The sequence below is a fragment of the Cryphonectria parasitica genome (assembly GCF_011745365.1).
Source record: "Cryphonectria parasitica EP155 unplaced genomic scaffold M406scaffold_9, whole genome shotgun sequence".
Lineage (NCBI taxonomy): Eukaryota > Fungi > Ascomycota > Sordariomycetes > Diaporthales > Cryphonectriaceae > Cryphonectria > Cryphonectria parasitica.
The window spans coordinates 2227501-2244273 of record NW_024468917.1 but is presented as its reverse complement, the minus strand read 5'-3'; the positions used below and the strand labels follow the sequence as shown (position 1 = coordinate 2244273).

The window sequence follows — 16773 nt, the reverse complement described above, 5'->3', positions numbered from 1 at the left end:
CTTGTAATCTCTACCGCACCCGTCGTCAACAGAGTGCGTAATACTTGATCCACAGTTACACCACACCCAACCCTAGCAGATGAAGTGGCCTGTGCATTTCTACTGCAAGACAATCTGCATAGCAAGATCATTTGGGTGCCAGACAAGCAACCGGTGAAGTGGAGCATCACCGGCTCCCGTTCATCCCGCCCCGTGCCGGATCCCGGACCGGATCCACACATCCGAGGGCAAAAGCCCACGGCGTTTATTGAAGAGCGCATGAATCTTGGACATGTGGCTTTCGGCCACGGTCACGTTCCAGGATAGGATAGTATTGCCGAGTGTTCGTCCTCTCTCTCGATTGCAATTCACTCCAGACCCCGTTCGTAAAGTGCCGGACAGGCCTGCCGAAGTGGGACATGGGGGGGGGGGGCCTTAGTTTTATAAGCTTATGGATAGCCCCTGTCCTGTCAGGAGCTCCTCGACAACGTCTGTTCCCCGTCGAGCCTTATCATAGACGTCATACACTTTTTTGTTTTATCTGCTGAGGAGGAAGAGCTATTCTCCTGGCGAGACAGTCCGTCGTTGTCGTACGTTAGATCGACGCCAAAGAAAGATATGGAACCGAGGCCCAAGATTGTGTGTTTCAACTTCAAGTAATTACTTGGCCAACTGCCAATGACCTTTATCTCTCGGCCATCTCTACAGCTGCTGTCAGGGTCCTATTGAGGGACAATTAAGGACACTCAATGCCCACACAACGCCCACTTTACACACCCACAAGAAGCATTGCTCTTTTTGCTGCCCACAATAAACACCTGTCACTGTCAAGCTTGCATGGTCGCCGGCAATTCATTATCAACGTCCCGTCGCATTATCTCGACTGCCCCGCATCTGGGCGGCGGGCTTTTCCACCCCGCCACTTCTCAGCTAGTAATAACTGAGTAGCTTCTAACACTCTAACGCGTACTGTATCCGACAACGGCTCAACATGTCCCAGGACGGACCAGCTTCGGGATCTACTTTCCAAGGGCGGGCTGGGCGCGGCGATTGGTTTTTTTTTTTTTTGCTCTCGTTGCCCTGGTTCTGCTTACACCGCTGTACTTAGTCAAGAATTGCCCAATTGGTCATCCTGAGTGGTCACTTTCCCCCCTGGATATGGTGGTGATAAGCTGCCCGATGACAGCACGCTCTCTTTTCTTCCCCTCCCTCCCCCTCCTTCCCGCCCCCCCTGGACCCATCGATCGTCACAACGTGGGAAGTCTGGGATCATCTTGTAGCTATCTGTTGGGCTGGCCGGGGGCGGGGGGTGTGCTTTCTCTAGAGTTATATAATTAAGTTGCAAGGTCGGGAGGCCAAGCTTTTCCTCCTCCTACTTCTGCTCCTCCTCTTCTCCCTCCTCCTTCTTGGACCCTCGTTGATCAAATCATTCCGTTGGCTTGTACCTGATAAAAATCCTGTCTTTTTGAGGAAAGGAAAATAATTGTGCGTGGCGATGCTCTCGAAAACCTCACTTGCCCTGCTCTGGGCGGCCTTGGTGGCTGGCCATGGCGACCACGGCCGTCAGAGTCCTATCTCTGGCCCTCACCAGTCACTTTGGTACAGCTCTCTGCCAGGTGATGGTGGCACTCAGGTGGGTTTCTCCCTTATGTGTGGCGTATTGGACGCGACAGGACTGAAAGAGTCTGGTTGGTTGGACGTTTGGCTGAAACTATCTCTCTATAATATTTCAGGCCGACTCCGTATTCTCCGGCATCTCGACCTTTGGCCGTCTGCCCTATTCGCAATGCCTGTCACCCAGCAGTGACGCCAAGTACGATATTGCCTTCATCGGTGCCCCCTTTGATACCGGCACCTCCTACCGTCCAGGTGCCCGCTTTGGCCCCTCGGGTATCCGTCAGGGCTCACGAAGGCTGAACCTCTAGTGAGTTGGTCCCTATAACCTTCCCAAGACTCTAGATCGTGACCCATCTCTTCAATTCTTCCACCTTCTTTGTTCTGACCCAGAGCTGCCCTTCAGTGGAGGATACAATGTGCCCCTGGACACCAACCCGTTCAACAGCTGGGCCACCGTGCTGGACTGTGGTGACATCCCCGTGACTTCGTACGACAACAGCTGGGCCCTGCACCAGATCGAGGAAGGCCACTACAGCATCCTCTCCCGCGAGCCGGCCACCGACGCGCACAAGGTCGGCCCCGCGAAGAAGGGCAAGACACTGCCCCGGGTCATCACCCTCGGCGGTGACCACACCATCACCTTGCCTCTGCTGAGGTCTATCAACCGTGCCTACGGCCCTGTGCGGGTTATCCACTTTGACAGCCATCTCGACACCTGTAAGTGTGTCCATTTGTATATTTGTTCTACTTTTCAATGTTTTTACTCACACTACCCAAACCTTAGGGCGTCCCAAGGTCTTTGGCGGTTCTCCGTCCGAGGTGGCCAGTATTAACCATGGTACCTACTTCTACCACGCCGCACAGGAGGGCCTGCTGGCCAACGACTCCAACATCCATGCTGGTATCCGCACCACGCTCAGTGGTCCCTCGGACTATGAGAACGATGGCTACTGCGGCTTCGAGATCGTTGAGGCGCGGGAGATTGACACCATCGGCACGGACGGTATTATCAAGAAGATCCGGGAGAGGGTTGGGGAGACGGAGCCTGTTTACCTGAGCTTGGATATTGATACCTTGGATCCAGCCTGTAAGTCATCCGGTGCATGAACAAAGAGAGAGAGAGAGAGAGAGAGAGAGAGAGAGAGAGAGAGAGAGAGAGAGAGAGAGAGAGAGAGAGAGTCTATCGAGGGGCAAATGAAACAAAAAGATGAGAGCTCTGCTTACTAACTTGGGTTTATCTAGTTGCCCCCGCCACCGGCACTCCTGAGACGGGTGGCTGGTCGACTCGTGAGTTGAGGACCATTCTCAGAGGTTTGGACGGGCTGAACCTCATTGCTGCCGATGTTGTGGAGGTTGCTGTAAGTTTTCCCTCTTTCTTGTCCTTTTCCCTTTTCCTTTTCTGGATGTAGGAGAGAAAACTAACCCTTCGTCTCAGCCTGCGTACGACACAAACGCCGAGCACACCACCATGGCGGCTGCCGACGCCCTCTATGAGATCATGAGCATCATGGTGAAAAAGGGACCTCTGAGCCTCAGTACTGGCCAGGGCGAGGAGCAGGAGCTGTAAATCCCACCTACCTGAGTCTGTGTCGACCACCTGCTGTGTGAGTTGAATAAACTCATAGAGGTGCTGTGGCCTCGGTGTCTTACAGCCCAGGATCAAAAATGGGAAGAAGAGAAAAAAGGAGTGGAAAAAACGAGGTTCTAGTCTTCAAAACTTGAGCAGTGCAATGCCCACTTTTATTGCATATGAGAGGCAAGCCTCTAGTTTAGCTACTTAGTATATTCATCTTTTAGCTACACATCGAATCACAGCCAACTAAGCCATTTCACCCAAGCAGCGTTCCATATATGGGACAAACTTCAGAGGCAAGATATTACACACTTGTACTTCACAAGGATCCTCACAATGCATAGTTCTTGTCGTTGCTGGTCTATTCACCAAAGGCCCCTCTCACTGAGTAGTCATGGAAATAATAACCAGTACAGATAGAGTTCAAGAAGGATCAGACTTTACGACGGCACGGCACTTCTAAAGCATGGAACCCCTTTAGAACATTCCGAGCTCCACGTCGATCGCTGCGGGCACTTTTTTGTAACGGTGGCATCAAATCCCGGAGCCCGACCTCGCTCGCCTCCACGCCCTCAAGCCTCCTCCCAGATTTGGCGTAGCTTTCACTGCAGGTTCCTGTCTCACTCACACCCCAAGAGCGAAGGCGGGCCCTTTCACTTTGTCTATCCAATTTTAAAGACTCGGTTTTACTTATGCGATCACATGGAGGGAATGGGACTGTGTGTGACTCGGCTGGGTGATCCTCTCATGGAGGCCAGTCTCGGGGTCCGAAAGGGAACCCCCCCCCCCCCTGCATTACGTGGATCGAAATGATATACTTCAACATAGAGATGAGGGCTGCAACCGAGAAACATGGATTCATATAGTTGTTGGTTTATTGTGAGAAAGCTCTCGTTTTCATTTTTGTTTCCACCCCTTCATTCAAGAGAATATCGGAAACCTGACATGTCTAGGAGCTCAAGAATACTATTCAGTCATCTGTGAGCTTCCAGCTGCTTGACGGACAGAGTAGGCATTTGAAATCGAATAATTAGTATCGGCATTCATCACCATGGCCCTCGACTTCTTCAAGAGCCTTTTCGGGTGGAGGGAGCCCCAGCGGCCAGCCCGCGTGCCGACGGATGAGGTTATTCCCATGTACGACTTCGACTCACGCCCACAGATTCGCGACATCATCATCGGCTGGACATTGCGGTTCGACGACATCCTCGACGCCGACAAGCTGCATGTTGCCTTGGTTCGGTTGCTGGAGATTGGTGACTGGAGGAAGCTTGGTGGGAGATTGAGGAAGAATGTGAGTTCAGAGGCCCGTGGTTTTTTTGATGGGTTTTCAATTCTTGTGAAAGTGTTCAATACATACGCAGGAAACTTCAAAGACTAACAATGAGAGTTTCATCTAGGGGAATGGTCAACTTGAGATCCATATTCCCGCTGAATTCACACCCAAAAGGCCTGCCGTTCGTTTCTCGCACGAGATAATAGACATGGCTATCGCAGAACACCCACTCGCGGTTCAACTGCCAACACCAACCACAAGCGGATCGATACAAGAAGGAGCAGACCAATTCGAGACACTGGCTGCGCCCGAGGACGCACCACGATGCCTGGGAGACTTCCTGGCCCGTGACGTGTCCCAGCTCGGACTACACGTCGTTTCCTTCAGCGACGCCACGCTGGTCTCGCTGACGTTCCCACACACCATGTGTGACCTGCTCGGCCTGCAGGCCATCGTCGACAACTGGGTCAAGATCCTCTCGGGCAGGGAAGACGATGTGGTCCCTCTCCTCGGCGTGCACGAGGATCCCATCGCTGACGTCGGCACGGGGCCCTTGCACAAGTACGAAGAAAAGTGGGCTCTCAAGGACAACATCATGAGCGGGTTCGGCTGGTTCCGCTTCGTGCTGACCATGATCTGGGACGCCATCCGCCTGGGCCCGTCCGAGCAGCACATGATCTACCTCCCGGCCTCCTCCCTCGCCAGGCTCCGGGAGTCCGCCAAGGCAGACCTGGCGGCCGTGACCTCGAGCAACATCATCTACGACTGGCACCCGCAGAACGTCTACCTCACAGACAACGACATCCTCACCGCCTGGATAACGCGCATGGCCGCCCGCAGCCTGTCGCCCGGCTCCTCGCACCGCAGCATCACCTTTGTCCAGTTCTTTGAGCTCCGCGGCCGCCTGCCCGCCGTGTTCCAGCCGCCCGAGCGGGCCGTCTACATTGGCAACTTCATCTTTGCCTGCTGGGCGCACCTCACCGCCCGTGATGCCCAGCATGCGCCGCTGGGGGCGATTGCTGGGCGGTACAGGGCATTTCTGGCGGCGCAGACGACAGAGGGCCAGGTGCGCGGGCTGCTGCGCGTGTTTCGGGAGCGGACGGCAGCGGGCAGGCGGATCGGTGCCATGAGGCCCGACAGTATGATGATTACTTGCTCCAACTGGAGCAAGGCCAAGTTCTTCGCCGCTGTGGACTTTAGCCCGGCTGTGGTCCGGAAGGGGAAATCGTTTGGGCAGCCAAAGTTTGGGTCGGGAAGGCCTGTGTATTATCATGGGCTCAACCTCAGGCCGCTGGGCTCGGGCAGGTCGAGGCAGGTCGGTGCGGCGACGGGGGTGAACATCCTAGGTAAGGATGCTGGTGGTAATTATTGGATCATGGCCATGCTGCCGCCCAAGTCGTGGCCCATGATCCAACAGGAGCTCGCTGTACTGTGATTTACTTGCTCACGTTACTTACAGTAATGAATCTTGTTACAACTAATAGTCTCATGATGGATGGATAAGTTTTGAAGGCCTCTTGTAGCCTTGACTGCCATCCAACCTGTGATCACGATATCCCGCTACTTTGCATTGCTCGGCTCCGTAACAGAACGGGGAATACCTATTTCGTCAGCCTGCAAGAGTGAGGCGCCATCCTCGTTATCCGGTGCAAGTCCTCCGGTCGTCAGCGAGGAGAGAATGGACGAATCCAATTCCGCAGCTGTAATGTGTTAGTTGACAGGAGAAGGAAACAGGGGGTTGAATGTACACTGATAAGTATTCCCATGTCCTGGCCAATCGCCAGGACTGTTGATTCTCTTATACGCATTTGTCATCATTGGCTTCCCACAGCTTGTGCCGGGTCCTACTGACGTATTTGGGTAAACGAGTATCTCAAAGGAGTAATTTTCATGCTCACATGCTGAATACATGTGAACTGAAGGAGGGTGTACCTGCGGACGACTGTCTTGAAAATATCAAATACATCTACACAAATTCCAGACAAGACACTTCAGTAAAGATGAATACGGCCGGCCTCCATTGAGCTTGAAGAAATCACCGAGAGAAACAAGATCGAAACCAGACACGACCTGATGCTTGATCAAGAGAAACAAGAGCAACAAGAACAACAACAAGAACCAGGGAGTGTCGCAGCACAGGCCCGGAAAAAGTCACCATCATTCCACTTTTCAATCCTGCTTCTCGGGCTCATTGGATTCCTTGTGGCGCTCGATGCCACCTCTTTAGCCACAGCGATTCCGGTATGTTCTGCTCTAATTATGTCAACCAATCTCCTTGACTCTGACGATGGTATTATCCTTTTCTATTCTAACCCACACGAAAACCTTTATTTAGGTCATAGGAAACGAGCTGGATGGCACAACGATTGAGTCTTTCTGGGCCGGTATTGCCTTTACACTCGCAGTGGCCATCACACAGCCTGTATACTCGAGTGTCTCGGACGTGCTTGGTCGCAAGATACCATTATATGCCGGACTTTTTTTCTTCACCATCGGTTCCATCGTCTTCTCCTCAGCCAAAAGTATGGGTATCGCCATCCTGGGTCGGATCCTGATGGGTCTCGGCGGCGGAGGCCTGGATGTGCTGCAGGTCATCATCCTCTCAGACGTGACAACCCTCAGGGAACGCCCGCTCTACATGGCGGTCAACGCCGTCTTCAATGCCACCGGAGCTGTCCTCGGTCTCATATTGGGCGGCACGTTTAGTGAATATGTCACCTGGCGCTGGCTGGGCTGGTTCAACCTCCCCTTCCTCGCCATCTGCTTCTTGCTCACCTTTGTCTTCCTGAACATCAAGGCCATCAATTCAGACCTCCGTCAGAAGCTCGAGCGCCTGGACTGGATCGGCATGCTGCTGTTCGCTACTGGCGGCACGTGCCTGGCCTTGCCATTGTCCTGGGCCAATGCCCTTTTCCCTTGGTCTGCATGGCAGACACTTTTCCCGTTGATCATAGGCCTGCTGCTCCTCGGCATCCTGGGTTGGTACGAGGGCAGACCTGCATCGCCAGTCTTCCCCTATCGCATATTCAGCACGAGAACCGCCAACGCGGCCCTAATTTCTGGCACCATCCACGGCTTGCTCATGTACACCATCTCCCAGTACCTACCTCTCTTCTACGAAGCCGTCTATCTCCACACACCACTGGAAACAGGCATAGCAACACTGCCATACTGTGGCGTGACGATCGTTTTCAGTGCCATCTCCGGGGTCGTCGTCATCAAGATCCGCCAGTACCGGTTGGTTCTCTGGGTCGGGTGGATTTTAAGCACAATCTTCATCGGCCTGCTCTATCTGGTGCGCGAAACCACGTCCACCACGGAGGCCTATATCTACCAAGCGTTCATGGGCGTCGGCGTCGGTACGGTCCTGACAGTCACGGCCTTCCCTACACAAGCTAGTGTCAGCCATGTCGACGACGTAGGTATTGCGGCCGGGATGCTGGTCATCTTTCGCCTCTTTGGAGCACTGCTGGGGTTGACCATGGCGTCGACAGTGTTCAGCTCCGTCTTTCAGCAGAGGATGAACGCTGTTACCGCGGCCATGACACTGCCTGATTCTCTGGAGGTTCTTAAAGACGCAAGCCAGGCTGTTGGTTTCATCCCGCACCTGCGGGAACTGTCTGGGGTGGTGTCTTGGGAAACGATGAGTGCGGTAATTGCCGTCTACACGCGCTCCTTTCAAGTTGTCTGGCTGGTCTTTACGGGGTTTTTTGTTGTTGGGTTTGCTGTCTCACTTTCTATTCAAGAGCTGTCCATGGAAAATGATGATGTGGGTAGACAAGGACTGGCACAGTAAGCGGGTAGCCATTGGTAAGCAGATTTCTTTCAGGAAGTACTTAGTCAGACACTTTCTGGTGGCCACTGTATGCTACTGTTCATGTGAAGCTATCCCAATGGAAGTTGAAATATTCTTCAGCTGTTTGATGCATAGTATAATCTGCTTGATGGGAGAACTGCCTGAACACTTTAGCAAGGGAGTGGCTACATATAGCTACCAATAAACCCCCCCATCCTCTCGAGCATGGCCAGCCTGGCCTATCCCTTCCTTACAACATGCACTTGGGATATCCTCTTCTGAATAAAGTGGATCAATCTTTTATGAAATTATTTTGGACTGAGGCTATCGTGTACCTTCTTCTTCTCTTGTACTGCTCCCCAAGACCTGCTTGCTGCCTTGGTTGGAACATTTGTTCTGCCTTCAAGTTGATTTGGGCAGTTTGTCTTTATGACCTGTAACTCAAGAACCCATACCCGGCCCACTCCATCACAGAGAGCCAGCTTCAAAGACAGGCAAAAAGGAAGCACCACTGAAAACGCGTCTGCGTGTTTACTGTCTGCCGCGCTTTGTTGCTTTCCCCCATAGACAACGCGCCTCATTCACACTTGGCTGAGTCCTGCAGCTCAAGAAGCCTCAAAGCCAATACGCAGACTTCCTGCTAAAGTCCAAGGCGTACTTCTATCTGCTTTTTCATTTTTTTTCAAGAAACCTCTTGGTCAGTACATCGAGACAGATTCTTGACTGCTTTCTTAACTCCATTACCCAGACTACCATTAATACTTGTGCCAGTCTCTCTATCCAGCTTTCACTTTTTCTGTTGTCCATCCCCAATCGCTCAACACATCGTCGTGATTTCACCCCCACTAAGCACCATGGCCAATGGCAAGAGTATCAACCGATGGACAAACCTGCTCCAGCCACGCGACCGAGAGCAGGACGACATCAATGAGATCAAGGGTGCCCCCATCCTGACCGAGGCTGCCCGCGTCAACAGCTCCAAGCTTGCTCAGGCCAACGATGCTGCATTCTCTCAGTTCGGTCTCCTTGCTGGCATCGGCGATGCGGAGTCCAATGAAGAGATCATTCATTACAACGTGTGAGTACATGATCGATCCCTCCTGCTCCATCTTTCAGAGGTTATGACAACAGCTCTCCTTGAGCAGCCTTTACACTTCATGAGAAAAGAGCCATCACTGAAACAAAAGGCTCAAACAGTGCTGCTCCCTCCAGCATCTTCGTCTGTGGCAGTCAAGGCAGTGGCAAGAGTCACACGCTTTCCTGTCTCCTGGAGAACTGTCTTCTTCCCTCTGAAGCCAGCGAGCTGCCGCACCCGCTCACTGGCATTGTCTTCCACTATGACACCTTCTTCGGCGACGAAGGTGGCAGCCCCTGCGAGGCAGCCTTCCTGTCCGACCGGCCCGAGATCAACGTTCGCGTGCTCTGCGCGCCTACCAACATCGCCACCATCAAGGCTACTTATGCCCGCTTCCCCAATGTCACCGTCGAGGAGCTGCGCATCGACGAGAAGGACCTCAACACCAAGCGTATGATGGAAATGATGGCTGTCAAGGCGGGCAACACGATGCCCCTGTACATACAAGTGGTCAAGCGTATCCTGAGGGACCTGCGCCTCGAGCAGCAAGCCACGGGCAGGAATTTTAGCTACAATAGCTTCCGTGCCATGATCGACATGGCCGATCTGACGGACGGCCAGCGAGGTCCCCTCGAGCAGCGCCTCGACACCCTCGAGTCATTTATGGCTCGGAAGCAGCAGCAGCAGCAGCAGCAGCAGCAGATGACGCAACCGAAGGTCAAGCAAACCATGGTCCCCACCGCCGGCGTCAGCTGGGCCTCCAACCCAGGTCAGCTCACCATCGTCGACCTGTCCTGCCCCACTGTCGACTCGGAGAGCGCCTGTCAGCTCTTCAACATCTGTCTCTCGCTGTTCCTCGAGCAGGACCCCAATGCCGTCGGCCGCGTCATCGCCCTGGACGAGGCCCACAAATACATGGACGACAGCGGAGAGGCCAGCGTCTTGACCGAACAGCTGCTCTCGACGATCCGGCTGCAGCGACACCTGGGCGCGCGGGTCATCATCTCCACCCAGGAGCCCACCGTCAGCCCTAAGCTGTTGGACCTGTGCTCTGTGACGGTGGTGCACCGCTTCACGAGCCCCGAGTGGCTGCGGGCGCTGGAGAAGCACCTGGCTGGTGTGAGCAAGGCTACCAAGATGCTGGAGAAGGGCTGCGGTGGTGCCAGTGGCACTGACAGCGACGAGGAGTGGGAGGACGAGGATGGCGAGGGCGTGGGCGCTAGCGGGCTGACACTGGGCCTCAGGAAGCTGAGACTGACGACCACAGACGAGGCTAAGTGTGGCAGCAGCGGCGGCGACAAGGAGGCTATGATGGACCTCATCGGCCAAATTGTCGAGCTTGGTGTCGGAGAAGCACTGCTTTTTGCCCCGAATGCTGTGCTCGATGTCCAACGCAATGGCAAAGCGAAGAAGCTTGGAAACGGAATGCTCAAGGTTCGGATCCGTGCCCGTGTCACTGCCGATGGTGGCCGTAGTGTGATGGCTGGTTGATGTGCCTTGGGGTTGAATTGGCTATGGGGCCAGTGGAGGTGTGTTCTATCGGATGGTCTTGTCATATGCGTATGGCTGCTTGGGATGAGGGTTCTCTCCTATTGATGCATGTGCCTCATGTCTAAGTACATACCACTGCATGAAGACTTTGATTGATATCATTACTACGCCTCAGACAGCATTCGGAATTGACTCATGCTTTGAAACCACATCCCTGATTATTTCGTACACTTCTATGCTTTCTGTCATACCTACACCGGGGTGAGCTATGTACAGGATAGGAACAGGCTGTCTTGGGCCGTGCTACGGTGCAAATATTTGGGACAAGCTCGACTCAGCTAAAATGATGTAGCATCTGATCATAGACAAAAATCAGATCCCCAATCAGCTATGACCCCTAAGCGGTGTAGAAATACCATCACATCATTATAATAAAAATTTGCCACAGTATTGAAACACCAACACAGCTGTGTCGTGTGAGGCAACAGGGACCGTGGCGCTGTTGGTAAATGAACCGAGACAATCCCCCGACCAAGCATCAAGAATATGATAGGTTCCGTTGGCCTCGAGATACGGCACCTCGCTGAAGTCAACCGTCATATCCTTGGTAACATCTAGCGTGTTAAGCATGAGGACGAGTGTGCCTTGTTTGCTCTCGCCAGCCCAGTATTGGGCCGGGTATGTCTCGTTCCAGGTGTAATCCGGCAGATACCCCCATTTGTATGGCTTTGCAGCCGCCCCATACACGTCGTCTTGATTGAAGGCGATCAGGTACTCATTCTTCAGCACGTCGATGTATTCCTTGGACATGGTCGTGAGGTCTGCGCTCATAATCAGAGGACTCTTCATGGCAGCCCAGAACGCAAAGTGTGAGCGAGCCTCTGCGTAAGTGAGTCCAAGGTTACCGACTTCAAGCATATCTGCGTCGTTGTGGCCCCAGAAATCAACTCGGTCCATCTGGAAGGTGTTCATGTTGAGGATAGAAGTGATATAGGACCATCTCGCTTTTTGGTTGTTAGTTGTGCTTGCTTTCTCTCGAATGGATTCTCAGATAGCATCCCACCTCCTAGACAAGTGGCCAAGAAGAGAAACAGACAATACAGCTGACTGACCTTCGATATCGGTACTGATTCTCCAAGAGTTACCTGTCTGGTTTCCCCACTCTTCTACCCCTTGATAGCCCCATACACAAATACTGTATTGGATCGTGCGATTCTGGGCTGTGAGGGCGTCGCGCATGACCCGGTATCTCTCGGCCGTTTTGGACGCTGTGTAGTTATAGCCGGAGGGACATGTATCGTCTTCAGAAGGACACGTCCCGTTGCCGTAGAGCTGGGGATAAGCCATGCTGGCGACACAGGCTGGACACTCGTCTGTCCAGTCGGCCGGTACATTGCAGTTATCGTACTTGAGGTCTGGGATTAACATCGAGTCAGCAATGTTGATTCTCCTCCTTAATCACATGCAAAAGGCGATTCTCAAAGCAAAAACTCACAATCAATGCCCCAGGCCGCCCAAGATGCTGCGTCGATGCTCTCGTATCCGATGCTAGCAGGGTATCCTGCGCAGGTCTCCGTTCCTGCGCTGCTGTAGATTCCGATCTTGAAGCCCATATCATGAATTTGATCTGCCAGACCTGAAATCCCATCTGGGAACTTGTCAAGATCTGGAACCAGCTGTTTGGTCACCTTGTCGCGGCCGGTAACGAGAGACCAGCAATCGTCGAGGTTCACGTAATTGTAGCCACTATCCTAGTGTTCAGATCAGCCACTGTTAAACCCGAAAAGTAATGGGTCCACAAGATTTCCCTCCTACCAGGAATCCATGGTCAATCATGGCTTGAGCTTGATCGAGGAAAAGCGTAGCGCTGATGTTGCATTCATAAGTGTTCCATGAGTTCCACCCCATGGCAGGTAGCTTTCCAGTTCCATCTTCCCAGACCAGGGCGTCTGTTATGGCTACCAAAACGGCCAAAGTAGTTCGTATAAGTCTCATATTTGTGTGCGCTCAGAAGCCGACTGGGAATTCCGAGTGATCAGTTTCAATCATACTTGGTAACAAACTTCCTTCGTGCATGGTGGGTTAAAGACGAGGTCGTGGTAAAATTTCGCCTCCGACACAGCCTGGTGGATTAAAACTCTGTTGCTGCCCTTTGATGATCTAATGTCCTTTTGTGTTTGTATTCACTCCCCATTTAGGCAAAGAATGGCCGAGATGCGTACTTGACTTAGGTGCCGAGTCTATTTCTCTCACAATGCATTGTCCTCTTCCTCTAGCAAGTTACTTATGTATATGATGACAAAGCCCCGATCTATATGTACAAATCTTTCTTCCATACCTCCCTGGCCGGACAAAGCCCTTATATTGTAATTATGCTATATTTGCTAAAGGTCTAACTAAACGTGACTTGAATTTAACAACCAGTCAGAGCTACCGACTGACATGTTAGGAGACTGGGTCTTAACATATGAAGTCTAGAAAGCGGCCTGATGGCTTCTGAGAGCTAGACAATAAGATATAATATGCCTTAAATCTGGCTCCAGCTTTCTCGAAGGATAAAAGAAATACTCTTCTCAGTCAAATTATTGGATGTTTAGCTGCCCACGGAATCTTGGAGAGAGAGAGGAGATCTGGTTTCAAGGGACCTACATAGTCTTTCTGATAATTACTTTTTCAAGTTTGGAAAATGCCCAGTAGAGACCAAGATTCCTCGAAAGCTATAATATCATCAAACAAATATCAGTGTGTTTATGGTTTCAACGAAGACTATGTATCCATAAAAACACTAATTAAACCGTGGTGCCTGGTGGTCCAAGTCTACTGTCATGTACCTTTGGCACGTGCCCGGATTCCTCCTTTGCAGCGACGAGCCCAGGATAGCGTTTATTAACTAGGATGATGCCACTTAACAGAAGAAGCAGTCAAGGGGCCGGAACCCGAAGCATTGGATCGTAGGGTGAACGGGAACTCTCATCGGTACCATAGTCAAAACCTTGTGTAAAAGATCCCCGGGATAAAACAGAGCATTGTTCAAGCATTCAAAATTTTAACAAGAATTTTTACCCTGTATTCGAACTACGATATTCCCTGCAGTGATGAGTTCACCCAGATTGTGGCTGAGCAGCAGCGGGACGCAAGGCTGTGATGTTGACGCTTTCATCACTCGTGGGCACTTGGCAGCCAACGAGACGTTTCCAGAAGCGGGTTGGAGACGATGAAACGTGCCATTTTAACCTTAGATTCCTCAAGAATTTTTCTTCTTGGACCTGAGCCATCTTGGGGCGCTTTCTACTAGGACTGGATGACTCGTTCTTTTGTTTGTTTTTGGTTAAGTGATGGAACAAGTCCACACGACGATGATCTATTCTTAGTGACATGGCGTGCACGGGTTCCTGGATCAGCACATGTGCTGCCGCCTGAAGAAATTTCAGCGCTTTGTTATTGTTATTTTCTCGCTAGCAGCTGCGAAAGGTGGTCGACTCTGGAATGCGGGTGGCGGGATGGAACCGGTGTCTAAGAGCGGGAGACCCTCATGAGACATCACCTCATCACGACATCACTTTGGAAGAACGACTCGACATTATCTGGTGAGTATAACACCATCGGTTTGAGGTTGTATATAAGCACGTGAGTCTTGTTGGGTAGACTTTCGAGGGCTCAGTTCACGCAGAATTGTAATATGGGTATAAGAGCAGCTCGGTTCATATTGGACAATGTATATATGCGACTATTAATGTTTGAAACCGAAAAGGATTACTGTGGGATATCAACCTGCATGGTTCTAAGCCGTCAGATTAAACCTTGTCGAGTGTTGGATTTCGAATCTCGGCTCACCAAAACTTTGCCACGGAGCCTACTAGTTGTGCTGGAATGCATATTAGTGATTAACATGGCGAATAGTGACTTCATGCCTACTTGAGTAGCCTTGGGGTATAGGTATGCCGGATTAGGCAACTGACTGAAGCCTGTTGACGAAATTTTATAGTACCCGTCTTCGTGCGAGATAGATCCGCCCTCGCTGCATCTACATCCGGCCACAAGCTACGTTTTCACCGTCACAACACTCTTGTTGCCTACACCTTGACTTCGCCTCCTAGACGAGGTTCCTGCAAACGGAGTAACGGAATGCCCAGTTAGTGTTCGCCTATAAAGGACTGACAGTCCTCCAAGACATCTTTGGAATGATCATGTTTGTTCTAGCCATCTCGTCTTCCAAAAATACTCTCGTTGTATCTTGAGAAAGTTCAATTCACTCGTTCAGGAAAAAGCAAAGAAAAAAAACCAAAGCAAACAAAGAATATAAAAGAAAAGATATCTTTCTACCCCACCACCCAATTAAACAGAATGAAGTTTACACTTGCTATCGCCGCCTTGGCCGGCCTGGCTTCGGCGGAGAACCCTGCCCGCCGACAACTTCTCAACTCTACCTCTACATCTACTACAAGCACTACACATTCGCACAGCAAGTCTTCTACTTCCAGCTGGAGCAGCACTGTGACTCCCGTTACCAACAGCAGTAAGTCTATATACCACTGGTGTTTCCGTACCCCTTTGGGAAAGACATTTGTCTTCTCCCACCCATATATCCGTCTCTCACACACACAGAAAGAGCATCGTAATTAACACATATTTCACAGCCTGGATCTGGTACACCGAGATTGTCGCCGAATTCATCACTGTTTGTCCCAGCCCCACCGTTATTACTTGGGAGGGTGTCCTCTACACTGCCACTGGCTATGATGTAAGTCTTGAAATCCCGATCGCGCCAGAGGGAATCTCTCGTCAGATATTGGACACACAACCTGACATGTATCCAACAGGAAACCCTGACCATCACCAATTGCCCCTGCACAATCACCACGTCTTCCCAGGCAGGCGCGACCACATCCGCCCAGACCACGGTGACCAAGGCCGCCGAGGGCAGCATCCAGTCGGTCGTCACGGGAGCAGCCACCACTGCCGTCACCTCTGCGGCCGCTGCTGTTGGCGCCACCTCTGCTGCCGGTGCCGAGGGTGCCACATCCGCTGCCGGTGCTGCCGGTACAACGCCAGCCTATGCTACGGCTGGTGCTGTTGCGAACCACGCCGGTGCTGGCCTGGGTCTGATCGGGTTCATAGCCGCTGCCATGCTGTAATGAAAGCAGGTGCCCTAATGGAGATGTTCGAAAGAGAAGTTCGGGTGAGATGTGCTGGAGGGAAGGAGACTGGGTAATTAATTTGGTGGTGGATAAGTCGTTGAACAGTCTTGGAAATGAGCTAGAATGTATTAGAGATTTGGCTTTGCTGGGGCGTAGTAGGCATCGAGGCGTAATGTGGAGGGAAAGCTGAAGATAATGATAGATTGTACTTCATATGGGGACACTAGTTAATTAGAATCTTGATGATGACAATCGGTCAGCCTTTCTCAGCTTGGTATGTCGGCCTGATCGTTGATCGTTCTCATGACGATTCATCTATAGGGACTGAAACCTGTGAACGCAATGTGAAATTACATGAGTGTTGCTCACCTTCTGGCTGATCATGATATGAAAATGTACAAAGTTAATCTCACACGACATGCACACCATGATCACAGTTCTGTCACACCAACCGAAGGGAGATATATCATGTCTCCTCAGTCTCTTTCTCTCGTGCCGTGATACGAACGAATCCTGAGCTCGTGACACCGCATCTGTCCTCAGACAAGAAATTAGGCGAGAGTGTGCATCATCTACATATAACGGACACATCAGGCAAGACACAGGGTATCGGGCACCAGTCAGCACGTGGCTGAAAAGTGTCTTGCGTGAGCTTTGTTTTTGCAACTGTCTCGCACACCTTGAGCAACATGATCTCGGATATCACCCCCTTGCCATCCTGAGACAGGTCGTTCTTGGCCCGAACATGAAAGAGAGCTCTAAGATCTTTGATCACGGCGTCTTTATGCCGACGAGACACATTTCAACGCCTCACCACACATCTGCAGC

The 16773-nt window shown here is 51.7% G+C and overlaps 4 protein-coding genes across 4 annotated transcripts; 3 read left to right on the top strand and 1 right to left on the bottom strand.

Annotated features, from left to right (window-relative positions):
• The first annotated feature begins 1449 nt into the window (after positions 1 to 1449).
• M406DRAFT_296580 (Arginase/deacetylase) lies at positions 1450 to 3431 on the top strand. The gene is made up of 6 exons (XM_040919259.1): positions 1450 to 1612; positions 1713 to 1903; positions 2000 to 2313; positions 2381 to 2683; positions 2839 to 2954; positions 3032 to 3431. Exons 1-6 carry the CDS (start codon positions 1475 to 1477, stop codon positions 3161 to 3163), a joined length of 1194 nt encoding a protein of 397 aa, XP_040772022.1. The 5' UTR covers positions 1450 to 1474; the 3' UTR covers positions 3164 to 3431.
• Positions 3432 to 4220: 789 nt separating this feature from the next.
• On the top strand, positions 4221 to 5880 carry M406DRAFT_296579 (uncharacterized protein; the record flags this gene model as incomplete). The annotated part of the gene is made up of 2 exons (XM_040919257.1): positions 4221 to 4463; positions 4570 to 5880. 2 exons carry the CDS (start codon positions 4221 to 4223, stop codon positions 5878 to 5880), a joined length of 1554 nt encoding a protein of 517 aa, XP_040772021.1.
• A 638-nt stretch (positions 5881 to 6518) lies between these two features.
• M406DRAFT_268155 (MFS general substrate transporter) lies at positions 6519 to 8241 on the top strand (the record flags this gene model as incomplete). Its single annotated transcript, XM_040917916.1, has 2 exons — positions 6519 to 6686; positions 6781 to 8241. The coding sequence occupies 2 exons, from the start codon at positions 6519 to 6521 to the stop codon at positions 8239 to 8241; spliced, it is 1629 nt and encodes a 542-aa protein (XP_040772020.1).
• A 2992-nt stretch (positions 8242 to 11233) lies between these two features.
• On the bottom strand, positions 11234 to 12802 carry M406DRAFT_47721 (family 27 glycoside hydrolase; the record flags this gene model as incomplete). Its single annotated transcript, XM_040924345.1, has 4 exons — positions 11234 to 11811; positions 11920 to 12222; positions 12303 to 12558; positions 12623 to 12802. 4 exons carry the CDS (start codon positions 12800 to 12802, stop codon positions 11234 to 11236), a joined length of 1317 nt encoding a protein of 438 aa, XP_040772192.1.
• Positions 12803 to 16773: the final 3971 nt, after the last annotated feature.